The sequence below is a fragment of the Buteo buteo genome, chromosome 27 (assembly GCF_964188355.1).
Source record: "Buteo buteo chromosome 27, bButBut1.hap1.1, whole genome shotgun sequence".
In the NCBI taxonomy this organism is placed as follows: Eukaryota; Metazoa; Chordata; class Aves; order Accipitriformes; family Accipitridae; genus Buteo; species Buteo buteo.
In genome coordinates, this window is record NC_134197.1 from 13,975,799 (window position 1) to 13,999,454 (window position 23,656).

Consider the following 23,656-nt stretch of genomic DNA (forward strand, 5'->3'; position numbering starts at 1 on the left):
GTCCGTGACACAGGCGCGCCCCGGGTGCTGTAAGATGACCGGTCAGTGGGGAACGCCATCCCCGGAACGCGGTACAACGCCGCCCGCCTCCCTCCCTCCCTCCCTCCCTCCGCGGAGCCGCGTTCGCAGCGCTGCCCTCCCGCGGCGGGACGCGCCCGCCGCCGCCGCGAGACCCAGCGCGGGCGGGGCGGGAGCGCGCCCTGTGCCCCGCCAAGGGGCGGGAAGGGAAGGGCGGCACGCGCTCCCCCCCCCTCCCCGCGCGCTCCGTCCCTCAGCCGCCCTGAGGGGAAGGTGCCGCCGCCGCCGGGAGGGGCTCGGTCCGTTTCGCTGCGGGAAATCGCGATCGGCCGTGACTTTTGTCTAAAAACTGCAGGAAAGGGTACCCGGGAGTGGCGTGGCGCTTCAGAAGATGAAGTAGTCAGGGCTCTGGGCTGCCTGCCGCTCCCCGCGGTCGGACCTTTCCTCTCCGGGGCCCTTCCGAGAGCAGCGCGGGCGGTCCCCAGCCGGCTGCGCAACCGGGAGAGCCCGCCCGGTCCTCTGGCCTCTTCCCGTAGTGCCCGGTGAGGAAGGTCCTTGTGCGGCAGCCGCCGCGGGGTACGGGGAACCGGCAAACCTCTCCCGCGGCAAATAGGCCTGGCCTGGGAGGATCTCCAGGAGTCCGGAGTCGCTATTGGGAAATAGCTGTTCAGGGGGGCGCTCTTCTTTTCATGGCTTAAATTGACCAAATAGCTAAAACACAGAGCTAGAGCAAACTTAATGCCAGGCTAAGTGGGAAGTTTTAAAGTTCTTTTAACGACCTGGTATTTACAGAAGCTTCAGAGTGTGGGCAGGATCCCTCAGTCATAACGAAATGCAGTGGTAGGGGAGCAGCCTGAGTTGCCTACGGTAATTGTGGTACTAACGTGAAAACATGTGTGATCTTAAAACACTGAAATACAGCATTTTCTTCTCTTTATTGTTCCAGCCACCAAAACCAGCAGCGGTCGCTGCTGCTGTCAGTGTTGAGCAGGGTCTTCGCACCTCCTGGGGAGATAATTACAGAGATCTGATTTTACCAGATAAGTGATTTTGGATGAGAACTGTGAAAGTTCTCTGTAAAGCATAAAGCCTAGTAAGTCCTTGTCTGGTAGATGACACACTGTAGTGGGAAGGAAACAGTGCAGACAGGAGATGTTTTGCCAGTATTAACAATAACAGGTTTATTTTTTTAACCTCACATATAACACAGTAAAGATAGTCTCATAACTTAGTGTTTCGTATAAATAATCAGCTACACTGTACCGCCCACAGCCCTGCAGGGGTGGGTCCCATAGGAAGAAGAACAGAGAGAAATGAAATCCCGACCAGTCAGTTCCAGTGCATAGAAGGTAAGTGCTTCTCTAAAATGTCCATGTCCAAACGTCTCTGTTACTGGTGGGTTGAAAATTCCAGAAGAGTCTGTGTCCCAGCTGGGTTGGAGATTTGAGAGGAGGAGGAGTAGCGCTGAAGTACTCACTAGCTGGTCACTTCACAGCTCAGAATGATGATTCAAATAGAGCATAAATTCAAGTGACACTGTAAATTAGTCTTCAAGGCTTTTTGTATTAAAGTCAGTCCAACCACATGATGGTAAACTCCAGATGGATTCACTAGCAAGGGAGCTGCAGAACCTAAGCCTACTCATATATGTTTCTTAGCAGTAGTTTTATGTGTAGAATTTTAAGCTATTAGGAAACAGAGATTTGACATCATCTGGTTGCGTAAACTTTGTCTCTATAGTCTTTTGTATCTATAAATATGAAATTGGCAGCATGGGCAGTAATGGTCTGCGTCCTTGAAGATCCTCACGAAGAAAGGTATGAAGCAGCATCCAAAACAGCACCTACAGCCAGAGATGGACACACATGGAATGGTTTACTGACTTTTCTTTCTGCTGGCTACATCTGTGCTTTTTCTCTGCCTTATTCTGTCTGCCTTTTCACTGCATCAATCCACTTCTTTCCCAAGTCTCTTAATGTTTAAAGTATCTTCCAAAAAATTAATCGTCTTCACTGCTAACATCTTATGCATTAGTCTGATTCTGAGCCTGATTCTGAATTACAGGAGGGAATTGGACAATCTTGTACTAATTTTTGTTTGTCTTATGAAAAGTAATAACATACTTGGTTAAATTTAGCATGTTTGCGTCTCCTGTAGCCATGATGACTGCATCTAGAATGGACGGAATGACTTCTTATCAAGTAAAGAAGGGCAAACTGTCTATATAAGCACTAGCTAGAACTTTTTATTTTTTAATGATTCTTTTTTAACCTTCTGCTATGAAGAATCTTCAAAGTATACATGAAAGCTTACCCAACCATACACAAGCTGGTGCACAGAAGGTAAGACAGTTTGCCCAGTCTGTAGGTGACCTGTGTGGTGATGTGCTGGCGGCAGGAAGGGCATATTGTGGATGTTGGTTTGCTTGAGAAGATTCCTGCTACGATGATTGGAGGCTGAGACACCAAGTAAACTGAGTTCAAGAGGAAATGAGAAGCAGCAAAATTAGAAGCACAGGAAATATTTTACAAGTTGTAAAGTCCTAATTGGAGAATGTGGGTTCTTAATGTGGCTGATCTAGAGGTGCCTATGTTACTATTATTTATTTCAAATATATTTATAAGAACCACTGTACTGCTTGTTCTGTGTATCCCAATATGTTGCTTCTACCAGCAGCCAGTATTTACTCGGATAAGCACATATACAGGGAATTGCCTATGGGATAATCCCCCCATAGTCAGGCAGTCTCTACTACCTGCTAGCAGATGTACTCTGATATTGAGAATTTAACTTCTGATATTTAAAATAATATGAAAATGCATGTTCTTGCTGAAGAAGATATTTGAAGGATATAGAGGAGCTTTCTGGATCAACTTTTCAGTAGTTACAAGAAATTAATCAAAATAGTCATTCTAACATACAAATGTCATCAGTCAGATGCTGGTGCTGTCCCCAATTAGTAAGTCTGTAGCTTCCCTTGTGTTTTTTTCAGTCTGGACCTGACTCTGTCATACTCCTTGCGGGGCACGCCCCTCGTAGGTACATGAAGGGTAGTTTTTCAGAAGTGTTTTCAGTGAAAAATACAATTTTAAGCACCCTAGAATAGGTTTAGGGTACATTCACACTGTAGCCTGAAGCAAAACTTCAGGAATAGGAAGGTATTGTCTGTTAGATAGATAGGATATAGCATATCTGAGTTTAATTGCCTGCTGGTCTTAGGGATTTTTAAAAATGTGTGTCTCCACTCCTGTAAGAGTTGTTATCTGACTGTTCTTTGAAGCCTTTCCTCAGTGTCTCCTTTGAGCTCTCTGCTTCCATAAAGGTGACTAGAACAGGAGCAACGAAATAAACTGGACTTAAAATGATTTGTTCTGAAAGTCCTAGCTCCTAGCTGGTTTTAAAAAAAAATGGGTGCTTCTGTAGATCGGCTAATGCTGTAAAAACAAGTCTGAGTCTCTCATCTTTGTTTATCTTCCAGCATTTCTAGGGAAATTTTCCAGCGTCTTAGATTGCTATTGGGTGACAAAACTCTGTCTTCTCTGTTGATTTTAAAACTGAAAACATTTCACTTTTGTTAGCATGTAGAACCACAAACATTGTCAGAAACACAGTCCCCTGGCACTTACCTGGTTGCTCAAGGGTGGCTGTTTCTCGACAGGAATAAGGTGGGGGAGAAGGATACTCATAACCCCCTATGCAAAGAAAACAGGGCAAAACATAAAAATGCATACAGCTTATGCCTCCTGGAAGCCCTGTTTGGAGTCTGACAAGAAGCTGCATGGGGAGGTGCCTTGCAGGGGAGGCGCCTTGCAGGGGAGGCCTGACATGGCTCAATGAAGTAAAGGACAGGTGAAAAACGCTACTGAATTGATTGCTGCATTTTTAATGCCAAAAGAGCCCACAGTGACTAGCTAGTCTCGCTTTCTATATAACATAAACCGAGAAACCAAATTGTTTTTTCAACACAAAGGCAGTAACTGCAGCTATTCCAGCATAACATTGGAATAATACTTGGTCTTAATTTAAGGACTATATTGATAAAGAATCCACAGTATCTCGAACTAGTGATTACTACCCTTACTATTAGTATGTAGAGCCTTTTTTCTAGTTTGAATTTTATCTGTCCTCAGCTTCCAGCCAAGTAATTTCATCATCCCCTTTGTTCTAGAAAAAAGTTAAAGATCTTTTCCCTTTTGTTGTGGAGAAGGGAAGCTGGTGACTAAGACACCTCATGCTTTTTTAGTTCTTTTACTAATCTTACAAATTAAGAATGTAATCAGCCTACCTGAGCATGAAATAAATGAATGTATAAAAAAATACATTCATGAATACATTCAAAATAAATTCATGTATAAAACTTTACAGCCAGCTAGCATGGATGTGGTATCAAACTACGAGACTGGTCTGCAGCAGGAGGACAGTCCCTACGAGAAGTCAAGCCTGCACAGTGTCAGAGAAGCCCTCACCCCCAAGCAGAGCAGCCCTGACATAGGAGTCCAGCTTGCACCGTTGAACCTTTCAGAAACAATGTAAGTCCAACCAGGGAATAAGCCCACAGGGATACAGAATGGGATACAAAACTGGAATATTCCAGAGTGAGACAAAATACAATAGCAAAGTTGAAAAAATGTTAGCAATGTTTCCTAGAATGGCTTGCCAGAAGTGGTAGAGATTTGCAATGGCATTTGGGTTTAATGGTGGTCATGGGGTGTTTAGGTTTTGGCTTTGGTTTTTTTTTTTGGAGGGGGTGTTATTAGTGGAAAAACAAATTTGTAAAAAATTAAAATGTAAAGAATTTCCTTCCAATCTAGAAGAGGAATGTGCTTACTATGCATGAGTTATCACTCGATGTGTTTTTGTGAAGGACCCGCTTCGTGCGCAAGGACAAGACACTGCAACTAGGTGTTAGATGTGTTGAGTGTCTATCCCTTGGTTGAGTAGCTCACAAGTGAGACTTTTTCTCCCCAACCTCTTGCAAGCTCTTCTGAGTTTAGAAAGAGGCCAGAGAGGGCTTTGAAGACAAAAATATTTAGAGATAGCTGATCAGAGTAAAATGCTCTAAAAATGAGTCAAGTTTAGAGGCCCAGTACTGACACATCAAGCCTTATTGGTCACCTTCTGACCTCCCAGTCTGATTTTTTGCTCCAGTCCTGTCTGTTGAATGGCAATTTCCTCAATAGCAGGAAGGTAACAAAGGTAAAATCACTGATACCTCGGTTTGTCTTTCAATGAGCGTGGGCTTGAACAGGCAGAAGACAAAGGAGTGTTGTGAGATACTCATGTAGGTGTGAAAGCAATGCCTAGTTTCAGAGGGAAAAGCTAACCCAGCAGAGCAGCAGCTGTCGGTGCCGGCTTCTAGTCATTGAGCTGAATTGTCAGCACTTCAGTCATGATGTTTCCCCATGAGACAGCAATGGGGAGAGGTCTTTCGTCCCTATAGAACCTGGCTGCAGAACTGGTTCATCTAGGGAGGGCAGCTCTGGACAGCAGGAGCGTTTGGGATAAGGCAAATCCTCTGGAAAACTACATTACAATTTAAGCAAGACATAGCCCGTCCATGTACAAAGTTTGCTGGCTGAATGTTTTCTTGTTAGGAATATGAAATTATAGTAGAGATACAACTGCAATTCCTTTTCCAATAAAAGCATGTGTTGTTTGAAAAATTATTAACTAAACCAACAAAAATATTTTTTGTCATTTTAAGTGATGTTTCTGTTAGGATATCCTACCAGCTTGCCTATCACAACCCTGGGTTTTATAAGCCCTGGCACAGGCGCTTTCTAAACCCATCAGGTCTTGGCAAAGCTGCGCCCCTTATGAGCTGGCTCAGTTACACTCTGGAAACCAACTATCAATGTTTGCCACACAACCACCAAGAGGGTGCTCTTTCTAAAACCCTCCTGGTGAAGCCTGCTTACCTTCTTGGCTGCAGTACGTTGGTGCAGAGGGTTCTTGCGCGTAGGGTTCATGGTGCGGTTCGTACATAATCATAGGAATTTCCACATGTGCCTTCTCACTAGGCATCTCTGCAGTTCACCTGCCAAAAGTAGTGCAAAATAAAATCTGCTGTAAGTGACTTTCAGTGCCCTGTATTTGTCAATGCCTGATTCTGTAATTCCTAGTTCTCACACTCAGATTTTACTTAAAGGAAAATTAGCAGTTCTCATATTCTGGTTTTTTTAATAGACTGAAGTGCAATCAGTTCCTGTTACACTTTGTGATGAGGAAGATGGGAAGGAAGAGCAGAAAATACCATCTTTACATATTTCTTTGTGGTGGAAAGCTAAAAATGTTCCCCCAGAAAACACACTATTTGAAGTGTGTAAACTCGTGACTGAGAGTGTCACCTTTGCAGAAAAGCTAACCTAATTTTTTTCTATGGATTGTCAAAATAATCAAGGAGGAGAAGAGCACACTTTGGAGCACCTGTGAAAAACCTTCATGTGTCATTAAGTCAGAGCCTGCAACAGTGCAACCAGTGGCAATTTGGATCTGTCTTTCGTCGGGTTGTTGTGCAACCTTATCATCTTCATTACTGTGACCGGTTTTGTACTGTGAAACTATTGTCTCATTACTAGTGTGACAGGCTTTTGTTGGACAAGATCATTATTATTAAGTATGACTGCGCTGCCTCAGGCTCTGAACAAGATCAGACCACAAAATACGCGTGTTTTGCAGGTGTTAGCAGGAACTGGTCCTTGCAATAATGGAGAGTGGGAGGAAGAGGACACAGCTGGAGACGTGTGTTTGTATTACTGTAAATGGAATGGTGTTAATTATTCCTAGCTGTCTCTTGAACCAGTATTAACTGGTTGATTTCCTACTAATGTTAACTGTAGGAGTCTTTTGCAGAAGTAAGTTACAGCCTTTTGCGCAGGTCAGCAAGAAAGGGCAGTTCTGGGGGGAAAAAGGAGCAAAGATGTTTGTGGGAAGCTGCTGCATGAGTCTGATGCAGGTTTACTGGCTGCTCATGTAACTCCACATAGCTCCTTGCAGTCCAGCTAAATGTCCTGTGTTGCTGTGCAGACGCTTCCCTGGTTTGCATCAGGACTGTGCCCGTCTCACCTGCTCACTGGTGATGCAAAAGTGAGGGGTTTTATTGTTAAGAGACACTTGGATAAGCTAATAGAGACTGAGAAATGTAACATTTGGCAAGTCGGCACAAGCTGCCTGAGTATGTGAAGTCAAACTGGAGTAGGATAGAAATTGCTGAACAAGGCAAGATGGTCTCAACAGGTCTGTTTTCAAGGTGTGTTGGATGGCAATATGTATGGGGGAGGCCAAAAAAGGGGGGATTAGTAGTGCTGAGATAAAGCATCAGTCCTTTTAGGGAGGAAGAAAAGGAGGAATTTGAAAATATCACTAGGGAAGAAGTGATGTAATTTTCACAAATCTGGATGAATGGGAAGTGATACAGAAAGTGGTAGCAGAATGAATAATAAAAGGAATAGGTAGGATGGTGTGGAGAAAAAATCAGAAATACATGTTAAGGCCAAAGATGCTGGAGAAAATTGCTAATATATGGATTGGAGAGGAGGGATAGGGAAAGGTGCATCTCAGTATGCTTGTTATAAAGAAGCTAAAACAGGTGATTAGGAATGTCAGAGGTATTAATAGGCCATTGTTGAAACTTTGTGAAGATCCCACTGAGAAGAAAAAAGAATAGCTGAGGATCAAGAGGACTTGGGTAAGATGAAGCTATGAGAGCCAAGGGAGAGTAATGATCTACAGTGAAGACAGCGTGTCAATAGTAACTGTGGGTTCAGGAGTGTGATGATAGACGATAGTGCATTAGCCAGTGCTGACCAAGGGCTGTTTCCTTGGGACAAGGATAAGTGAGCAAAATTATAGGGAGTCTCTTCAAGTTTTTGACTTATTACTATCTTGGTGCTTAAACACCATACATTAAATACTGGGTGGTGTCAGTTGGGGTGACGTTTCTGCTGAATTCATCTCTCTCACTGTTAAATAGGAAAAAGAGGAAAGGGCTTTTGAATTTCATCCAGTGACTATAGGCCTAGGGAAAAGGCCTGTCATGAGGCACAGAGTAGGAGGGAATAATAATGGTTGACATAGTGAGAGCGTTGCAAGTTAACAGCTGAATGCAAGCAAACACTGACTAATGCTTGCTCCACCCAGCGAGGTATTAGTATAATATCACCAGTTAAACGTATAGGACAAGAGATGGAGAAGTGAATCAGTAGCAGAACCAGGAATAGTGCGGAAGTCCCACTGGATGACAGGTTTGTGTTTGATCTCCTAGAGCTGTCAAGCAAAGAAGCTGTGGGCCATAGGCTGTTGATAAAATTGGTGCCCTGAATTTGCTCATTTTCAGTGTCGTTATGCACTTCTAATGGTGCTGCTAGTAGCTCTGTGTGTTCTGATGGAGGACCTGTCCCAGAGCAGATGAGCTGGGAGAACTGGGTGGGCAGCTGGGCCTCAGCTTCTGCACAAGCTTCTTCAGCCTATCTAGGAGAAAGTACTGGGGGGGTTAGACACCTGTGCCTGAATGCTGCAAGTCCAGAAGTCCAGGAAAGGCATTCTCTAGGGTGTTTTTTGCAATGCAGTAGACCCTTTCATTTGGCATAAGTGGTTACTCTCAGTTCTTGGTTGCAACCATGCCTGTGATGCCTGAGAGCTATTTGGGGCTGTGACCCCCAAACCTGCAAAGTGTTATTGCCATAGATTAGAGCTAGAGACTTTCCTCTCCTCTCTCAGATGCGATCATCTGCTGGAGACTTTCCTCTCCTCTCTCAGATGTGATCATCTGCTGGAGAGGAAGGTATGGGAGAGAACAGACAGTGTTAGTAGCCCTACAGGAAAAAGTCGTAAGGAGAAATATCAGGCAGCAGTTCCTGAAGAATGGGAAAATGTCCTATAAACTTCCCTCCAGAAACCAGTAACATTTAGGAGGCCCACGCTTAATAGATAGGGAGGTGACGTAAGTTGTCTTCTTTGCAGTCACACTGAGCAGAGTTCTCTGCAAGGGCAGGGCAGACCCTTGTGCACTCCTGAAGTGGGGGCTTGGTTTATCTGAAGCACTCAAGAATGACTGAAGCAACTGCAAACTGCTTGATTTGCAGGCAGAAATGTATAGTCCTGGGGACACTGAAACAAGTCTGCGCCTTCCCTCCTCTGAAGTCGCAGTCTCTTCTACATATGGGTATAATCAGTTTGCACTGGAAAATAAAGTTCACTTCAAGTCCTGTGGAAATTAGTATTTAAAAAAAAAAAAAAAAAGCTAATCACACCCTGAGGCATACACACAAAGAGCCAATTCAGGGAAAGGAAGGTGGAAATGACAAAGCCTTTATGTTCCAGGAAGGACATATCCTAGGGGAGAATGGGCAATGGCAGTTTCCATCATCTTCCTCTGGATTTTCTCCAGGCACTTGTGTTCTGGTGTGAAGAGCAGTCATCATGCAGCCAAGCAAAGCTGCTGAACTGGAAAATTCCACGGCAGGGCCCTGCTTTCTGGCTCTCACCCGCACCTCTGCACGTTCCCTCCTGAATGTCCCTGACAGCTAAATAATCCCACAGATGAGACTAGTTCAACGTGTACCTGCAAAGAGGCACAGCCACTGTCATTTGTGCTTTGTAAAGGGGAAACTGAGACACATGGAGGACAATCTTTTCAGGAGTCTTGACAGAGTTGTCATTTGGCCTCCCATGTATGTTTCAAATAGTTGCAAAGAGAAGGATGACTTTCCTCCTTTTGGGTGCTGCATGTTTGCAGTGATGGGCAGAGAGACAGTCCCGTCTATGCAAATCATTTTTCACCTTTCAGAAATACTTTTTCCAGGCTGATTTCAAGTTCATTGGAGATATGCTTTTCCCACAAACACTTCTTCAAAGGTGATGTTATGGTATTTGAAATGGAAGCATTCATGAGCCTGGAGAATTCTGTGGGATTTGTGTCTGGTTTGACCTACATATAGCTCAGCAGAACACAAACTGGGAACTACTTGACAGACATTTCAGAAATCTCATTACCTGAGTGCTGATGCATCTTTGTTTTAGTCTTATGAGCCTGTGCCAATGAAGTATTTACGATTTCATTTGAAAATTGAAGTTCACCACAGTACTAATTCTTCTCCATTCAAATTCAAAAATTATAGTCTGAAAAGGAGAGGAGGCAGATGGGATTTGGCAGGGACATGTGTATCAGAGTCCAGGTAACATTTCCCTTACCTCAGTATTCTGTTCTGTTGTGGTTCTTCCTAAGAAGTAGATTGAGCTAGTTAAAAAAATGATGTGGTACTTCTGTGAAAGCTGATGAAGGTTTACGTGTTTGTTTGGGTTTTTTTATTTAACTGAAGCTCGTTTTAGCAAGAACATTAATTGTTGGTCTCGTACTGCAGACTCCAAGTGAAGTTTATAAAAAGTTTTCAAAAGTGCTTGGCACTGGCCTATCTCTATTCCAGTTGAAGCAGTGGAGCTGCTCCCAGGACCCAGACATGGATGTAACAGCACAAAATACCTAGCAGTTCTGGGAGTGGAGAAGATGTAGGGACAGCTTGGATATGTGAAAGAGGGACTAAAGTTGCAAAGGGCTGTCTCTGTGCCCTGTCTGTACTACAGCTGGCAATAACGGCTGGATCAATATCATGTCATTTGGCAGGAGGTTATCATATTTGACTATCACATCATGTACCAGGATGGCATCCAGAATCTTAGGCAGGAGAGGAAGCAGTGACTTTGTAAGAAAAGTGTTTAATCTCCATTCCAGCTCCAGCTGATGTCAGTGTGGGATTTGCCATTGACTTCAGCAAGAATGGGTTCCGAGACAGAAAAAATGGAACATGGAATTTGGGAGAAAACATTAAGTGATTAAGATATTCGAAGAAGATAAGGTAATGCATTCAGAAGTTTTGTATTTTGCAAGATTAATGTTAAAACGTTATAGTAAGTGATCTTCAGATTTCATGGACACATGGAGGTATAGCAGTTTTCACCAGTGATCTGTTGGCTTGTAGGATACTAGTCCAAAGGCTTTCATTTTGCTGTAATGCATTCTTACTCTCCTGTCATCGCTAGTTTAATGTTTTCTTGGGCATTTAGCCCTTCCAGCTGTGTTTATGAGACAGTTTCAATTTCTGCTATTTTAAAGAGTGACCATAAAATGCCATTGCTGGCGTGCAATTGCATCTGTAGCTTGAACAATATCGAGTGCCTCTGTTTTACTTTATTGAAGCAGTTAATTCTAGTTTTCAGCTAGCAATGAAATACTGAATTCCTCAGTGGAGAGATCTTTTTTCCCTTAAGCCCTGAGTTCATTGTTTATGGTAAGATTCACAATGTGCTGAGGCTTTTCAGATGTTCAGGAAGGAATAGTTCCAGCTCTATTACAGATAAACAAAGAGTTGGGGAGCAGCATTCAGGTATTTGTTTATTCTGATTCTTAAAATAGAAGCTAAAAGAGATGACTGCTGGCAGCAAATTAGAAGTTGGACATTAGGAAGTATTCAGGATGTCTGAAATAGACAACCTTTTCAGTGACATGAAGGATGCTCTGCCAATTCCCTGTTCTTTACTCCTGAATTTCATTTTTAATCCTACAGTTATTCTGGTTTTTAAGCCTGTATCAGGCTACCAGCTTCCCTTCCCAAATGGAGAGGATGTAGCTATGGGGGATTCAATTGAATATGAACTGTATTTCTTGTTGCCAACTCTCCACCTGGTTCCCTTGACTTGTCTGTTGACTGCGTTGACTCACTAGCCAATATGTAAGGTCACTGCTTGAAGTGGTCAGTGGAAGAAGTTGGTTGTTCATCTGTTGAAGTAATCTGGATGTTTTTGTCATTGAGCCAGGAAGCTAGGCAGAACCCAGAAAGTCGCTGTGTAGATACCGCTTCTCCTCTCATGTGGAAAGGGAGATATTTATGTGTAATCCAAGTCCCCATGGCTTACATGGAAGTTTAGAGTAAAATGAGCATAACCATTGTTCACAAAATCAGGAGGAAGCATATACTGAAGAGTAAAATGTTGGTGAAGTGGGCTCCACTGAGAAAGAAAGACCTCTTTGCTTTTTCCATTTTGGAAAAAAACTTTTCTCCTTCATGGTACTGTAAATGGTGACACAAATGAAAAGAGATTTGGAAGGTTTGGGGGGTTTGTTTTGTTTTGTTTCAAAAGTGCAACCCAGTGTTCATTTGCTGTGATGTGTGCCTGGAGGGCTGGTCGCCTGGTTACTGGGCTTGTGCAGGCAGCTGCAGCACTTGTGCATGCAGATCAACAGCCTGGCTCTGCCTATGTGGACTCACAAGGCTGCTGGATAGGCAGGGTCTCACTGGATTTTCCAGTCCTGTCCCAGGTCAGACGTTCATGTTAGGTTATTCCTTAATGAAGGGAGCTCCAGTCTATAATTTAGTACATTTACTGCTCCTGTTGCTCTCACCTCTAAAGCTGTTCAAAATACTGTAAACTTTCACAAACCTTGTAGCCTAGAATTATTCATGGTAGTTTATTCCTGTTTGTTATTGTGGTAGCAGCATGCTTTTATAGAAAAACCTTTTTCTCTCGAGACAGAGAGAATGCTCCTGTCTCTCTGCAGCCTTTCGTTCATAGGGCTAAGCAAGCTTTTGAGTCCTTCTTGATTCGGTACAGTGAATTCATCCTTCTTGGCCATGAGTGGCCAATGAGCTCTGTCCTCAGCCTATACAATGGTATGGATGTCATCTTGTATTTAATGGAAATGCTGTCTTTAGAATAATCCAGTAGCACTTTTCCACAGCCACATCGTGCTAATGGTTTGTATTTATGCTGTCATTAACCAGCAGTAGGTCTTTCTCCTCCAGTGTCATTTTGTACTAATGAACTCCCAGCTTGTAGCTGAAATTCCTGATGTAATTTTCTAAATGCACTGCTTTGTAGCATTATAATACATATGAATTCTGTCACAGCAGTTCTCTATGTTTTCTCATTCTGTGTAATAGATTTTCTGCTTCCATAATTTGTTTCTTCATTCATACATTTTATTAGCCACTCCTATATTTCTGTCAAGATTATTAATTAAAATACTGAATAAGATCCATCACTGGTTTCTGTGTTAACCTTTGATGCAAACCAGATCTATCTCTTAAATCTTGTTCCTTAATTTACTGTTCAAGGTATAATCCCTTGCTTCCTTCAGATGACCAACTTCACTCACATTTCAAGGGCCCTTATTCTGAAGGATGAGCACAACTGGGCCCTGGGATTGCATTAGAACTTGTCCATCCCTAATTACCGTTCCAAAAATAGAGTACTAACCACTAAAAGGAAGTATTGTCCAGTGGTTTGTGCATTAACCTGGACTGGGGGTGGAAAAAAAGATGGGCTCAGTTCCTGTTCTGCAACAGGGACGATGAGCAAATGAATTAGTCTTGGTTTTGCTTAGCTCTGTTGTATACGGAAACACTGTATTGGGGAGACACTGTGACCATACTGCAGTGACATGGTCCGCATTTGGCTATGGCTCGTCTTAAAACTTGAGCAAACAACAGAAGATAGGAAATACTGAGTTTAGATTCAGCCTTTGTCCTCCATTGACACAATTTTGTCTTTCACATTCCCTTCTGGCTGTTGGAATTGAGGGCAGCTTTACACAGTTGTTTCCAGCACTTCATCATTACCTTAAAGTTTAATGTTTGCCATCTTTTGATTTAATTCTTCTATGGATTAACATTCCCTTACTGACAGCATTGAATCATGGGTAGCCAGCATTTCATTTATACCTATGTAAAAATAATGTCCATAACTTGTCCTTCAATTGAAAACTGATAGAACAGCTCAAGTAATGTGTCACATAGCATCTGGACCTGGTTTAGCAGCTCTTACAAGGTTATTATGAATAAACATTCATTTGAAGAAAGCAGGTGTGTGCCCTGCTTTTGTGTGAGCTAAGCCCTTTCCTCTGGTGCATTAGTTTGACTTTCCATTCTTATTACTGTTCTCATCTTCACCCTCTCAGAAAGCTCGTTTTCCTCTTTTCCATCTCTGATCTGTTCTAGGCGAAAGTTAAAATATCCTGAGAAAAATCTTTGCCTCCAGATTTTAGGAACATGAGAGAGAGTTTGCAGATTTTGAAAGCTCGACAATTTAATCATAGAGTTAACATTTACAACAGTGAGCCAGACCTGTCATGCTCCTTGAGCTCACTGTCTTTTTTTAGTCCTTGCCACCTCCCTTTCTTTACTTCCTAAGGAGTAAACATAGTATTGATCCCAAGTAATTTGAAAGCTCTTACCTTTTGGTAGATCTGGCAAATATGGGGAGCAAAAACACTTCAAAAGTTGATCACTTCATCCATGTGTTTGCAATGCGGCTGTGTCTAGGAAATAAAGCAGCACACATGATCAGTGACATGACCAGCCGTCATGCCTCAGTAGCGTATCCAGTTGAAGATGTGAACGAGTTGGGTTGGTATACAGTGTATAATTACCTCAGTTCACCAGCTGTCCCAGCCTACCGCTCACACCTGCTCTGCAGCAAAAGGAATGTTGTGTGACAGGCTTACACCAGAGTTTTTTCATGGATAGTTTTCTAATATCCCAGAAATTTTACTTCATGCAAACCTGAAAGCTAGATGAAGACAATTAGAAGAAGCATGGGAATAACGTGAGGACAATGGAGAGAAAAGCATATATCTTAACCTATTATGCTTCTATACAAACCATCACAGATGAAAAAACTAGATACAGTTCTGTATGGGTCTCTGATATTTTGCTATCAAAGTCAATGATCACTTCAGCTTCCTGACCAATTAAGCATTTGTGCTTAGATCAGGAAAGATACCTGCGTGGGTTGGTAACCATTGACATTATAACTGGGATATCCTTGGTAACTAGGTTTGTAGCTGAACTGGACTTTTATTTAAATAGATGCTTTGTCTCTGTGGTGGGTTGACCTTGGCCAGCTGCCAGACACCCACCCAGACATTCTCACTCTCCTCCTCAGCCGTACAGGGGATGAAAATAAGATGGAAGTGTTCTTTGGTTGAGGTAGAGACAGAGAGGTCACTTACCAATTACTATCACAGGCAAAACAGACTCGACTTGGGGAAAATTAATTTATTACCAATTAAAATATATTTGGATGGGGAGAAACAAAGACAAAACCTAAAACGCTCCTCCAGATGCCATAGATTTGGCATCTCCAAGTATAATGGTGGCCACATGAACTTCTTAGTAAGGATTGTTCCTACTTCATCCAAACCCACTGCAAAACTGTTTTGTGCAAAGACTGTTCTCCACAATAGGAGCCCGTCTGCAGCGCTCCCGACAAGGAGAGAGCATGATGCATTGGGTTTGCCTGGGGTACCCACCTTGTGGTCCAAAACATGCTGTTCAGTCGGCTCCTGGGCAAACAAAGTCTTACTCAAGAAAGGGCTGCAGCAGTGCAGGAAGCCCCTGACCTTGAGAGGTCAGAATTGCAAAATAATTAGCAAAATATTAAGGTACAGCTGAGACAATGCCAGTGGGTAAAGGAAGAAGAGAGTGAACAGCTGAGTTTTCATACCCCTTTTGTCACCAAAACTTGGAAAGTCTTTGAAACAGAGATTTTTGTTGTTAATGAATGGTGTTAATGGTGAAAGCACATCACCTGCCTCTCATCTGGACTTGAAGGACCAAGTACAGAGCACTTGCTCAGATTTGCCTCACTGGCAAGAATGGATGCTCAGCACTTTGTACACTACACACGTGCTAAGATTTACATTCAGCTACCATCACAGTAGTTGTAGACTCCCCTGACAAGAGCCACATCTCCAGGCTAAACTAAAAATATGAAAAGATGGCTGACAGTAACCAAGGCTAATCCTATTTTTGCATTTCAAATCTTTGCTCTTTCACAGGTTTCCTGTATGATATTGGGCAAGTTATTCACTCCTCTGCATTCTCTCCTTGTAAAGGGGATAATAGACTGATCATAATATTATTACACAACTTAATTTTAATAGAGATGTTAAAATGCTGCTTTATTGAAACTGAAATGCTTTGGGGAGATACGTTATTTTGACAACACTTTCTCAGGAAAGGTTTTATTTCTCAGGGTTCAGTGGTCATTTCTGGTGGAAAAAGATGATTACTTCTGCGTGTATGGCTAAATACGGTAAGGTATTGAGAATGTTTGATGTCAGGAGGTATACCTATAATGTATAAATACAACAGGTAGTAAGAGGGTGTTGAAGAGACTGAAATATGGGATAAATAAAAGGAATGAGACTGTATTGGAGAGTGTGAGGAGGAAGGAACGGCAGACAGGAGCTGCTATGGACTGACCACAGCCCCCAGTTCCCCCTGCACCGCTCAGGGTAGGTGGAGGAGTCAGGAGTGAAGGAGTGAATCAGAGCCTGGGAGAGGGGGAGGAAAGGTGTTGTGTTAATGTTTGTCTTTTTGTTTCCCACTACCTGAAATTATTTATTTTAACTGGCAATAAATTAAGTTAATTTTCCCCATGTTAAGTCTGTTTTGCCCATGATGGTAACTGGTAAGTGATCCCCCTGTTGTTATCTTGAGCCATGAGCTTTCTCATTCCTGTTATTCCTATTTTCTCTCCCTGTCATGCAGCGAGAAAGTGGCTGGGTGGGCAGTTGGCTTTTAGCAAAGGTTAACCCACCACAAACTCTCACTCTATGTGTGTCTTTACTCATTCTGTTCCTTGCAGATGCAGTCATTAACAACTCATGGTTCCTGTGAGATACAAACATCATCATAAGTTTTTCAGTCAACAGTTGCCTCAAATTCTTCAACAACAAACCCATCTGTAAAAATCTGACCCTCTACTAGCACATTAGAGACGTTTGTAAGTTTTTCTTAGAAATATCTTATTCATGTTCATGACATGCTTTGCACTGGTGAAAATCAAGAATGAAGGAATGATATTGATGAACAGAATAATAAAATGAATGAAAATGGAAAGGGTAGTGAGCCTTCTGAGACTGACATATTGTGAATGAACCCAGAACTCAGACGAAACCACAGAACGTAAGAGGATATAGAGAACATATGGCAGAATACATCTCTGGGTATTCTTATCTGTGCTGGTGAATGTTCTGCTGGCGCTAGAGAAGCACATAATGTGCTCTTAACTTTTTAGGTGTTCCATACTAGAACTTACCTGTCAGTATAGACAGAGGCTGGATCAGGTTTAGTCACCGCGTGTACATACTGCAACATACCATTCTTCAGAGAGGTGTTTTAGGGTCTACTGAAAACGTTCTGTATTGAAGAAAGAAAAGAGAGAAGTGTCAAAACAGTAACAATCTGTAGAACAAAATGGAGTCAAGGATAGTCCCTTTATATTTCTATTATTTTTATATATATATATATAAAAGCTAAATATCTGTTAAATGATGCTTGTGAGATGGTCCCCTGTGATCTGAACCTCAGCAATAGGTTTGTGAGCACGTATATGTCTATGGGGAAAAAAAGCCATGGATACCAAAAAGTGCATGTGTTTCTCTCTGTTTTCAAGTGTCCACAGCATGTGAGACTGGGGAAGAGGAATGGCTGCCAAGATGTGTGCCATGGGGGCTGTCTACGCAGGATTGCCTCTTTCGCCTTCCTGCTCCTGCCCAGCTCTGTGGGGAAGCAGGTAGATACTTGGCACAGACTGGATTTTCTTTTGTTTATGGAAACATTTGATAAGGTAGGTTAAAGATAGATTTTAGGGTGGCTGTGGTTGCACATCAAATTAATTTTTCTTTGTGGCAGGATATTGTGAGACTGTATATTTTTCTATGAATCTTTTTTTTTCTGAACGTATACTGGGTCTTCTGCAGGGCACACAGTTTAGACTCAGCCATAGGCCACAGTTCCCCTCTTCCATGTTGACATATAAAAATGTTAATTTAGTAATTACCTGTATTCTTAGTGTTTATGTTGTGAAGATGGTAATCACTAGTCCTGAAATCTTTCACTCCTTGCTTTTCAGTGACTGTAACATTGCAGAGACACTACCATTAAGCAGGAAATGAATCTGTGGGAGAAAGGGCCCATTTCTTTGGGGAGGCTCATGTCTTTTTTTTCCTCTAAAGAGTAGAGGAAAAGAAGCGATGAAACCATGAGTGCATCCAAAAGTGCTCATGCACAAGAAATTCTTACTGTGGTGTAGGGTGGTTTAAGTACTTAAATATTTAGAACAGCTTTAGTATGCTTAACACACTGCCAAGTTGACACTCATGAAAGAACCTGAAGTCGTTGAAGCTGTTAGGGCTGTTTACAGGCGTACAGGAGGCAGGCACTCACTTGAGACCCAGCTCTGTTTCACCTGTTCCATGTGGCACTGGGCATGCACACGTTCTCACATTCTTAGCGTTTATTATAAGTGAGATGAGAGGACGCAAAGATCCTCTCGTCTCCTGCCATACATGCTTTTTTCCCTGCTGTGGCCACTCACCAACCTCATCGTGATTCTTCAGCCTGTGGGGGAAGTGAGTGATTTTAAACTTCTGCTTCCATGTGTATCACTGGCTTTCTTTTGCAATCTTAATTACGCTGTTTGCTCTAAGAGAAACAGTGTGATACTTAGCAAAGAGAAAGATTATATCAGTCCCCTTGAGTCATTATATCAGTCCCCCAAATATGATGTATGCTATCAGAGACAAACAAGGGTGTAATAATCATTATAAATGAGTCAATCAAGAGCTGATTGCTTTTCCTATTGTCACAAAAGATAGCCTCTTGTTGCACGTAGGAGCTACATTGACAATTATTTGGGGCTTCTCTCATATTTTTTGCCTACAGTCTCTCATATGATGGAACAACTGGATTCAAGATTCCCCCCCCCCCCCCCCCCCGTGTGTAGTTGATAGCCCTAGTTCTGCCTGTGGATGTTGTAACCATGGAGTTAAGATCAGAAGGATCATTGTGTATGATAAAGGCTGTAAAACCTAACCTGGGGGTTCCTGCATAGCTGCTGGTGGAGCCAGAGCACCTCTGGATATTGAGCCCTACACAGGCCCATATGTAAGGCAGCATCATGGGGAAGCTGCCCCAGTGAAATCTCTGGGAGGAGTCTGGCCCAGGACTGAGAGCATCCCGAGGATGCACACAGGACAGAGCACACAGCAACACAGCGAGCCCCTACTAGGGCAGGGCAGCTCTCCTCCTTGGCCAGGCCTTGTTCACGCCACGTATGAGGGTAGAATGGAGCAAAGTGGAGTTTTCTGTATCTCTCCATTGACTTTAGGGGGGGCCTCAGCCAATTGGCTCACACTGTGCTCCTAACTTGTAGGTGGATGAAATTGTGAGATGTGTTCCTCCCTTTGCTCCCTTTTAAATAGTTCATATGTTCTTTGAAGCACGATTGTCTCTTTCTTGCTGTTTTGTGTTCAGGGTCTAGCCCAGCTGACTGAAACCTTTTTAAAGCATGACAAAACCAAAGTTGAATTGAGGTCTTATTACAGATAACCCATGTTTTGATATAGTTTCTCTGCTATTGGAAAACTAACAATGAATAAAGGTTCTTTCCTAATAAAGCTTGGAGAAAAATCTGAACCATCTTTCCAGTTATAAAAAGCAGAGACCTTGTACACACAATTCCTCTTCTGCTTACACCAGCAGGTATTTGTTTGTAGTCAATGGTATCTGGAGCTGGAAGTGTTTTGTAATTCAAGAAATCCCAATGTCTGTGAATATCCCTGCTATTGTCTACCATAAATATAGCACAGGTAGAAAAAAAAAGCCTCTCCCAATTAAAATGCCAATTTAGTATAGCTAAGCGTATATCCTATTGACTGAGAACTTGCCTGTCCTGTTCGGTATCTGAATGCAACGTATTTCTTAGAACACTGATTACACAAGAAGGATAAGAGTGACTCAAGCATGAAACATCATTCTTTCCAGATAAGATCTAGAGATGTGTTACTTTAATATGCAAAGTAAATATTTGGGTGACACGTGGCACATAGCTCAAAACAAAGCAGAAACCACTTATATGCAGGGGTTTCCAAATGAAAAATAATCTCCAATATGAAAACTTATACATAGGCTTTTTTTAGTAATTTGCCTATTGAAATAAGATGTAGAAAAGAGAACCAGCCACATGCCATGCAGGAATCTGAAAAATCATTGTACACTCTGCGACTAATCTGATTTGAAACCCCAGCCTGCTATAGCTGGATTGTGTGCCTACCCACAGTGGGGACCATTACTTAGTTTTGTTAGTAGCACAGAAGTAATAATTTTCCTTTCTTTTTTTTTTTTTTTTTTTTTGGTCCTTTTAATATAACAGTTCTAAAAGCTCTGAGCCTGGTGTCAGAAAGATGGTTGTAGCATTCACATAGTCTTACTTATTGATGATGTGAGGCAGAAACAGCTTAACAGTTTAATTCAAAGTTAATAATTGAATCAAAGGAAAATTAGCAAACATTTGTCTTGGTTTGCAAGGAATACCTTTATGAAAAATGTTTTATTGTTTCCTTTTTTATGTTGGATGTTGAAAAATATCCACAATCCTTACTTAGTAGTTGAAAATCATATTTTTGAAACAGTACATGGAACAAGTCAGTGAGAACATTTTAACGTTGATGGAGAAGTTATTTAAAATATGTTGTTAATTTTTGCTCCTTTTGACCAGCTTGGCTGTTAATGGTTTTCAAGGGGATACTCTGTTTTGTTAGCTGAGAAGCCAAGTCCTCACATTCACAACAAATTCTACTTTCATGCTAATACATCCCTGCTACCAACAGTAATATTTGTACTTCCAACCTGGCACAACACAGTTTGGCTTGGAGAAGGCAGGCAAGGCTCCAGGAAGTCAGCTGGGAGCTGCGAGATTACTACTGAGTCCTTCATGCCTTGAAGTAATGGACCACAGCATGAAACACTACAACAGAGAAATCTTGCTATAAGAATGAAATTGCATCTACTGGTTATTATCACACCTTAACAACTGCTAGAGCCAGAACCACGAAGGAGTAGACTGGAAAAAATACAGAACTGAGAAATTTCATGCAGAGAGGACAAAGCCCATTCTGCTGCCATGACCATGGTACTGACACTGGTGATTATACAGTTGGGCTGTGTTTGGCATGTCCAAGAGTTGTAAAATTTTCTGCTTGAATTAATGGGCTTTCTGACTTTTCTAGACAATGGGAATCAACAGGATATCCATCTATGTGATGCATATGACAAAACCACCTTATAGATCATCATACTGGCCTCAGAAGGAAGAGGACTGGACCATTAGACCTCAGGGTCATTTTGGAAAGTTCGTTATCCACAGCCAAGTAATTAACTTCAATGGTAAGGGCTGAGATGCTGGGAAGAGCTGATTGCTAGGGCTGGCTTGCAAGCCAGGGAGGTTTCTGATGTAAGAAAGACTATGTGGTCAGATGACAGAATTACTGTCTAATTATGAACTTTGGTGCAGTCAGGAGAGTAAGTATCTCAGATTTTCAGTTGTCCTTAGAATTCCACTTTGTTTTAATTATAAAAGTGGACAATGTGGAAAGGAGATTTAATGTAGTTTAAATAGGCCAAAAATATCTGTTCTTTTGCAAAGGCTATGCTGACTTTGCACAGGCTTTGCAAAGACTAGTTGTGGATGCAATCATAATATTTTAGAGGTTGCTACCCCCCCAGCGGACCCTGCCATACACAAAAAGGTCAGTGTGCACCGATCTGGTACCACAAAGGAAAAGGACGTGAAAGGCACAAAGACGCAGAATCCCATTGCCTGCTGCCTCTCATGAAGAGGGCCTTCAGGTCCCTGCAGCCAGGGGGAGTCCGAGGGTAAAGGAGGTGCTTGCAGGGTCCAGTGCCTGCCTGGAGGAGGCTCCCAGAGACTGAGTCCCCTAATTAACTGGGACAGTAATTAACCTTAGTCCCAGTGTGGGGCGCTGCACTGACTAATGCATCCTTTTGTTAATTTTGACCATGTGTGGATCTGGGTTTTTTTGGTGGTGTTTTGTTTTGTTTTTTTTTTAGACTCGTGTTTCATAAGTTTAGTTTTAGGTAGTCCTGTGAGGAGCAGGGATTTGGATTCGATGATCCTTATGGGTCCCTTCCAACTTGAGATATTTTATAATACTAATGGTTTCAGCTTCTGGAAGCGAACAAAATGATCTGAAACTGATTTTTTTTTTTTTCTTTCCAAGAGAATAATATAACTTTAAATCTTGAACTCCTGGCTCTTCCTTCAATTTCTTCACTTGAAAGAAGTGTTATGTTAGAGCATCATATCTAAAAGAGAAAAGATGGAGAGAGCTCAGCACAGCTATTAACTGTGGTTGGTTTATGGCTGAACTACTAACATAATCAAAGATACAAATCCCGATCCATTAACTGGTGGAAATGCTAAGCATTCTTGAAATTCCTATGCTGAGGTTTTCTTGGAAGATTACTTCAACGGCTCCGTAAGTAGAGAATGACATTGTATAAGAGAACATATATTCCTTTTTTACAGTAGATGATTGCATCTTTTTTTAGCCTTTCACTTGATTGAGCTTCCGGAGCATTTAACAAAAATCTGCCAGAAAAGAGGTTCCACTTAGGGAGAACAGCATTCCCTGTACCTCTGTACTTGGCAGGAAGGACAAAACAGGTTTTCTCTGTGGCTGCTGTGTTGATGAAGATGACATTGGTCAAAGAGTAATTTATGCAAGTTACCTGTGAAGTATGCAACTACAGTTATATGAGAATGTGACAATAATATGTAGAAAGCAAAGTCAAAAAGGTCAAAAATTAAAATACAGATTAATGATACATTAATTAGTAGAATCGATATTGTATTAAAATGGAAAAGTCAGACTGAAATTGTACAGATACCAAAGCACTTGCAGTATAGGACATGGATTCAAACCCAACAAACCTTATACTGACTTTGATCTGGGCTCAGCTCACCCTGCAGCTGGGTTACTGGATGCTGCCACCTGCAGTCTGCATTGGTCCAGATCTCTGATTCAGTCACTGACAAAACAAATACAAATCTGTCAGATCTCTTTCTCACTTTTAGAAGCCTGAGGTTTAAATGTATTCATATTTGCTATCCTGACATATCTGCTTCTAAGTGATTTTATAGAATAATTAGCAAAATTACAGAATTACAAAAGCAAACAAACAGAACTCCAAAAAACCCACAAAACCCCAGAGCCATCTACTTGGATCTTTCACCACCCATTCCATCAAAAATATAAGAAAAAACAGTATTGCCTATTAATGGTCACTCACAGGTAGTCTTTAATCCAGTATCTCATCTTGCTATGTGTTACATGAAAACTACAGTTTAAAAGCTATGAATACTTTCCATCACTGAGTTCAAGATAGGGTATTCAAAGATCTGTTTAGGGACCGGACGAGGGTTTTTTTCCTGTAGCTAAAGTTGGGCCAGAACCTACAGTCCTCCATTATCCTGTTCCTTATAATTTAGGTACATTTAAAATTATTTTTGGACTTGCTCCTAGAGCCCTCACACATCTGAATAACCCTATTGTTGAGCCTTGGGCAGCAGCTGAGGTATCAAGTCCTTACTAATTAACATGATCCCATCTACTTTATATGCACTGCTTTTCTTGATGGAAACAAAAGACATGATAGGTCACTGTAGAGGAAGTTAAGAGTCCTCTGCCTGAAACAATTCTCTGAAACTGTTGTCCAGCAATGTTCAAACGGTTATCAGTCTGTATCTGGAAATATGCCAAGAGAGACTTGCAGAG

The 23,656-nt window shown here is 42.0% G+C and overlaps 1 protein-coding gene and 1 long non-coding RNA gene across 3 annotated transcripts; one reads left to right on the forward strand and one right to left on the reverse strand.

Moving 5' to 3' along the window:
- The first annotated feature begins 503 nt into the window (after nt 1-503).
- LOC142045273 (uncharacterized) lies at nt 504-17,640 on the forward strand. 2 transcript variants are annotated; one of them, XR_012654553.1, is made up of 5 exons: nt 504-560; nt 1,291-1,367; nt 4,384-4,547; nt 16,663-16,800; nt 17,473-17,640. It is a non-coding gene; the product is annotated as an uncharacterized LOC142045273 (long non-coding RNA). The 2 variants fall into 2 exon arrangements; XR_012654554.1 differs by lacking the exon at nt 4,384-4,547.
- On the reverse strand, nt 569-14,438 carry LITAFD (LITAF domain containing). The gene is made up of 5 exons (XM_075058576.1): nt 14,246-14,438; nt 5,937-6,055; nt 3,645-3,710; nt 2,332-2,491; nt 569-1,861 (listed from the first exon to the last, which is right to left on the reverse strand). Exons 2-5 carry the CDS (start codon nt 6,040-6,042, stop codon nt 1,753-1,755), a joined length of 441 nt encoding a protein of 146 aa, XP_074914677.1. The 5' UTR covers nt 6,043-6,055; nt 14,246-14,438; the 3' UTR covers nt 569-1,752.
- Nucleotides 17,641-23,656: the final 6,016 nt, after the last annotated feature.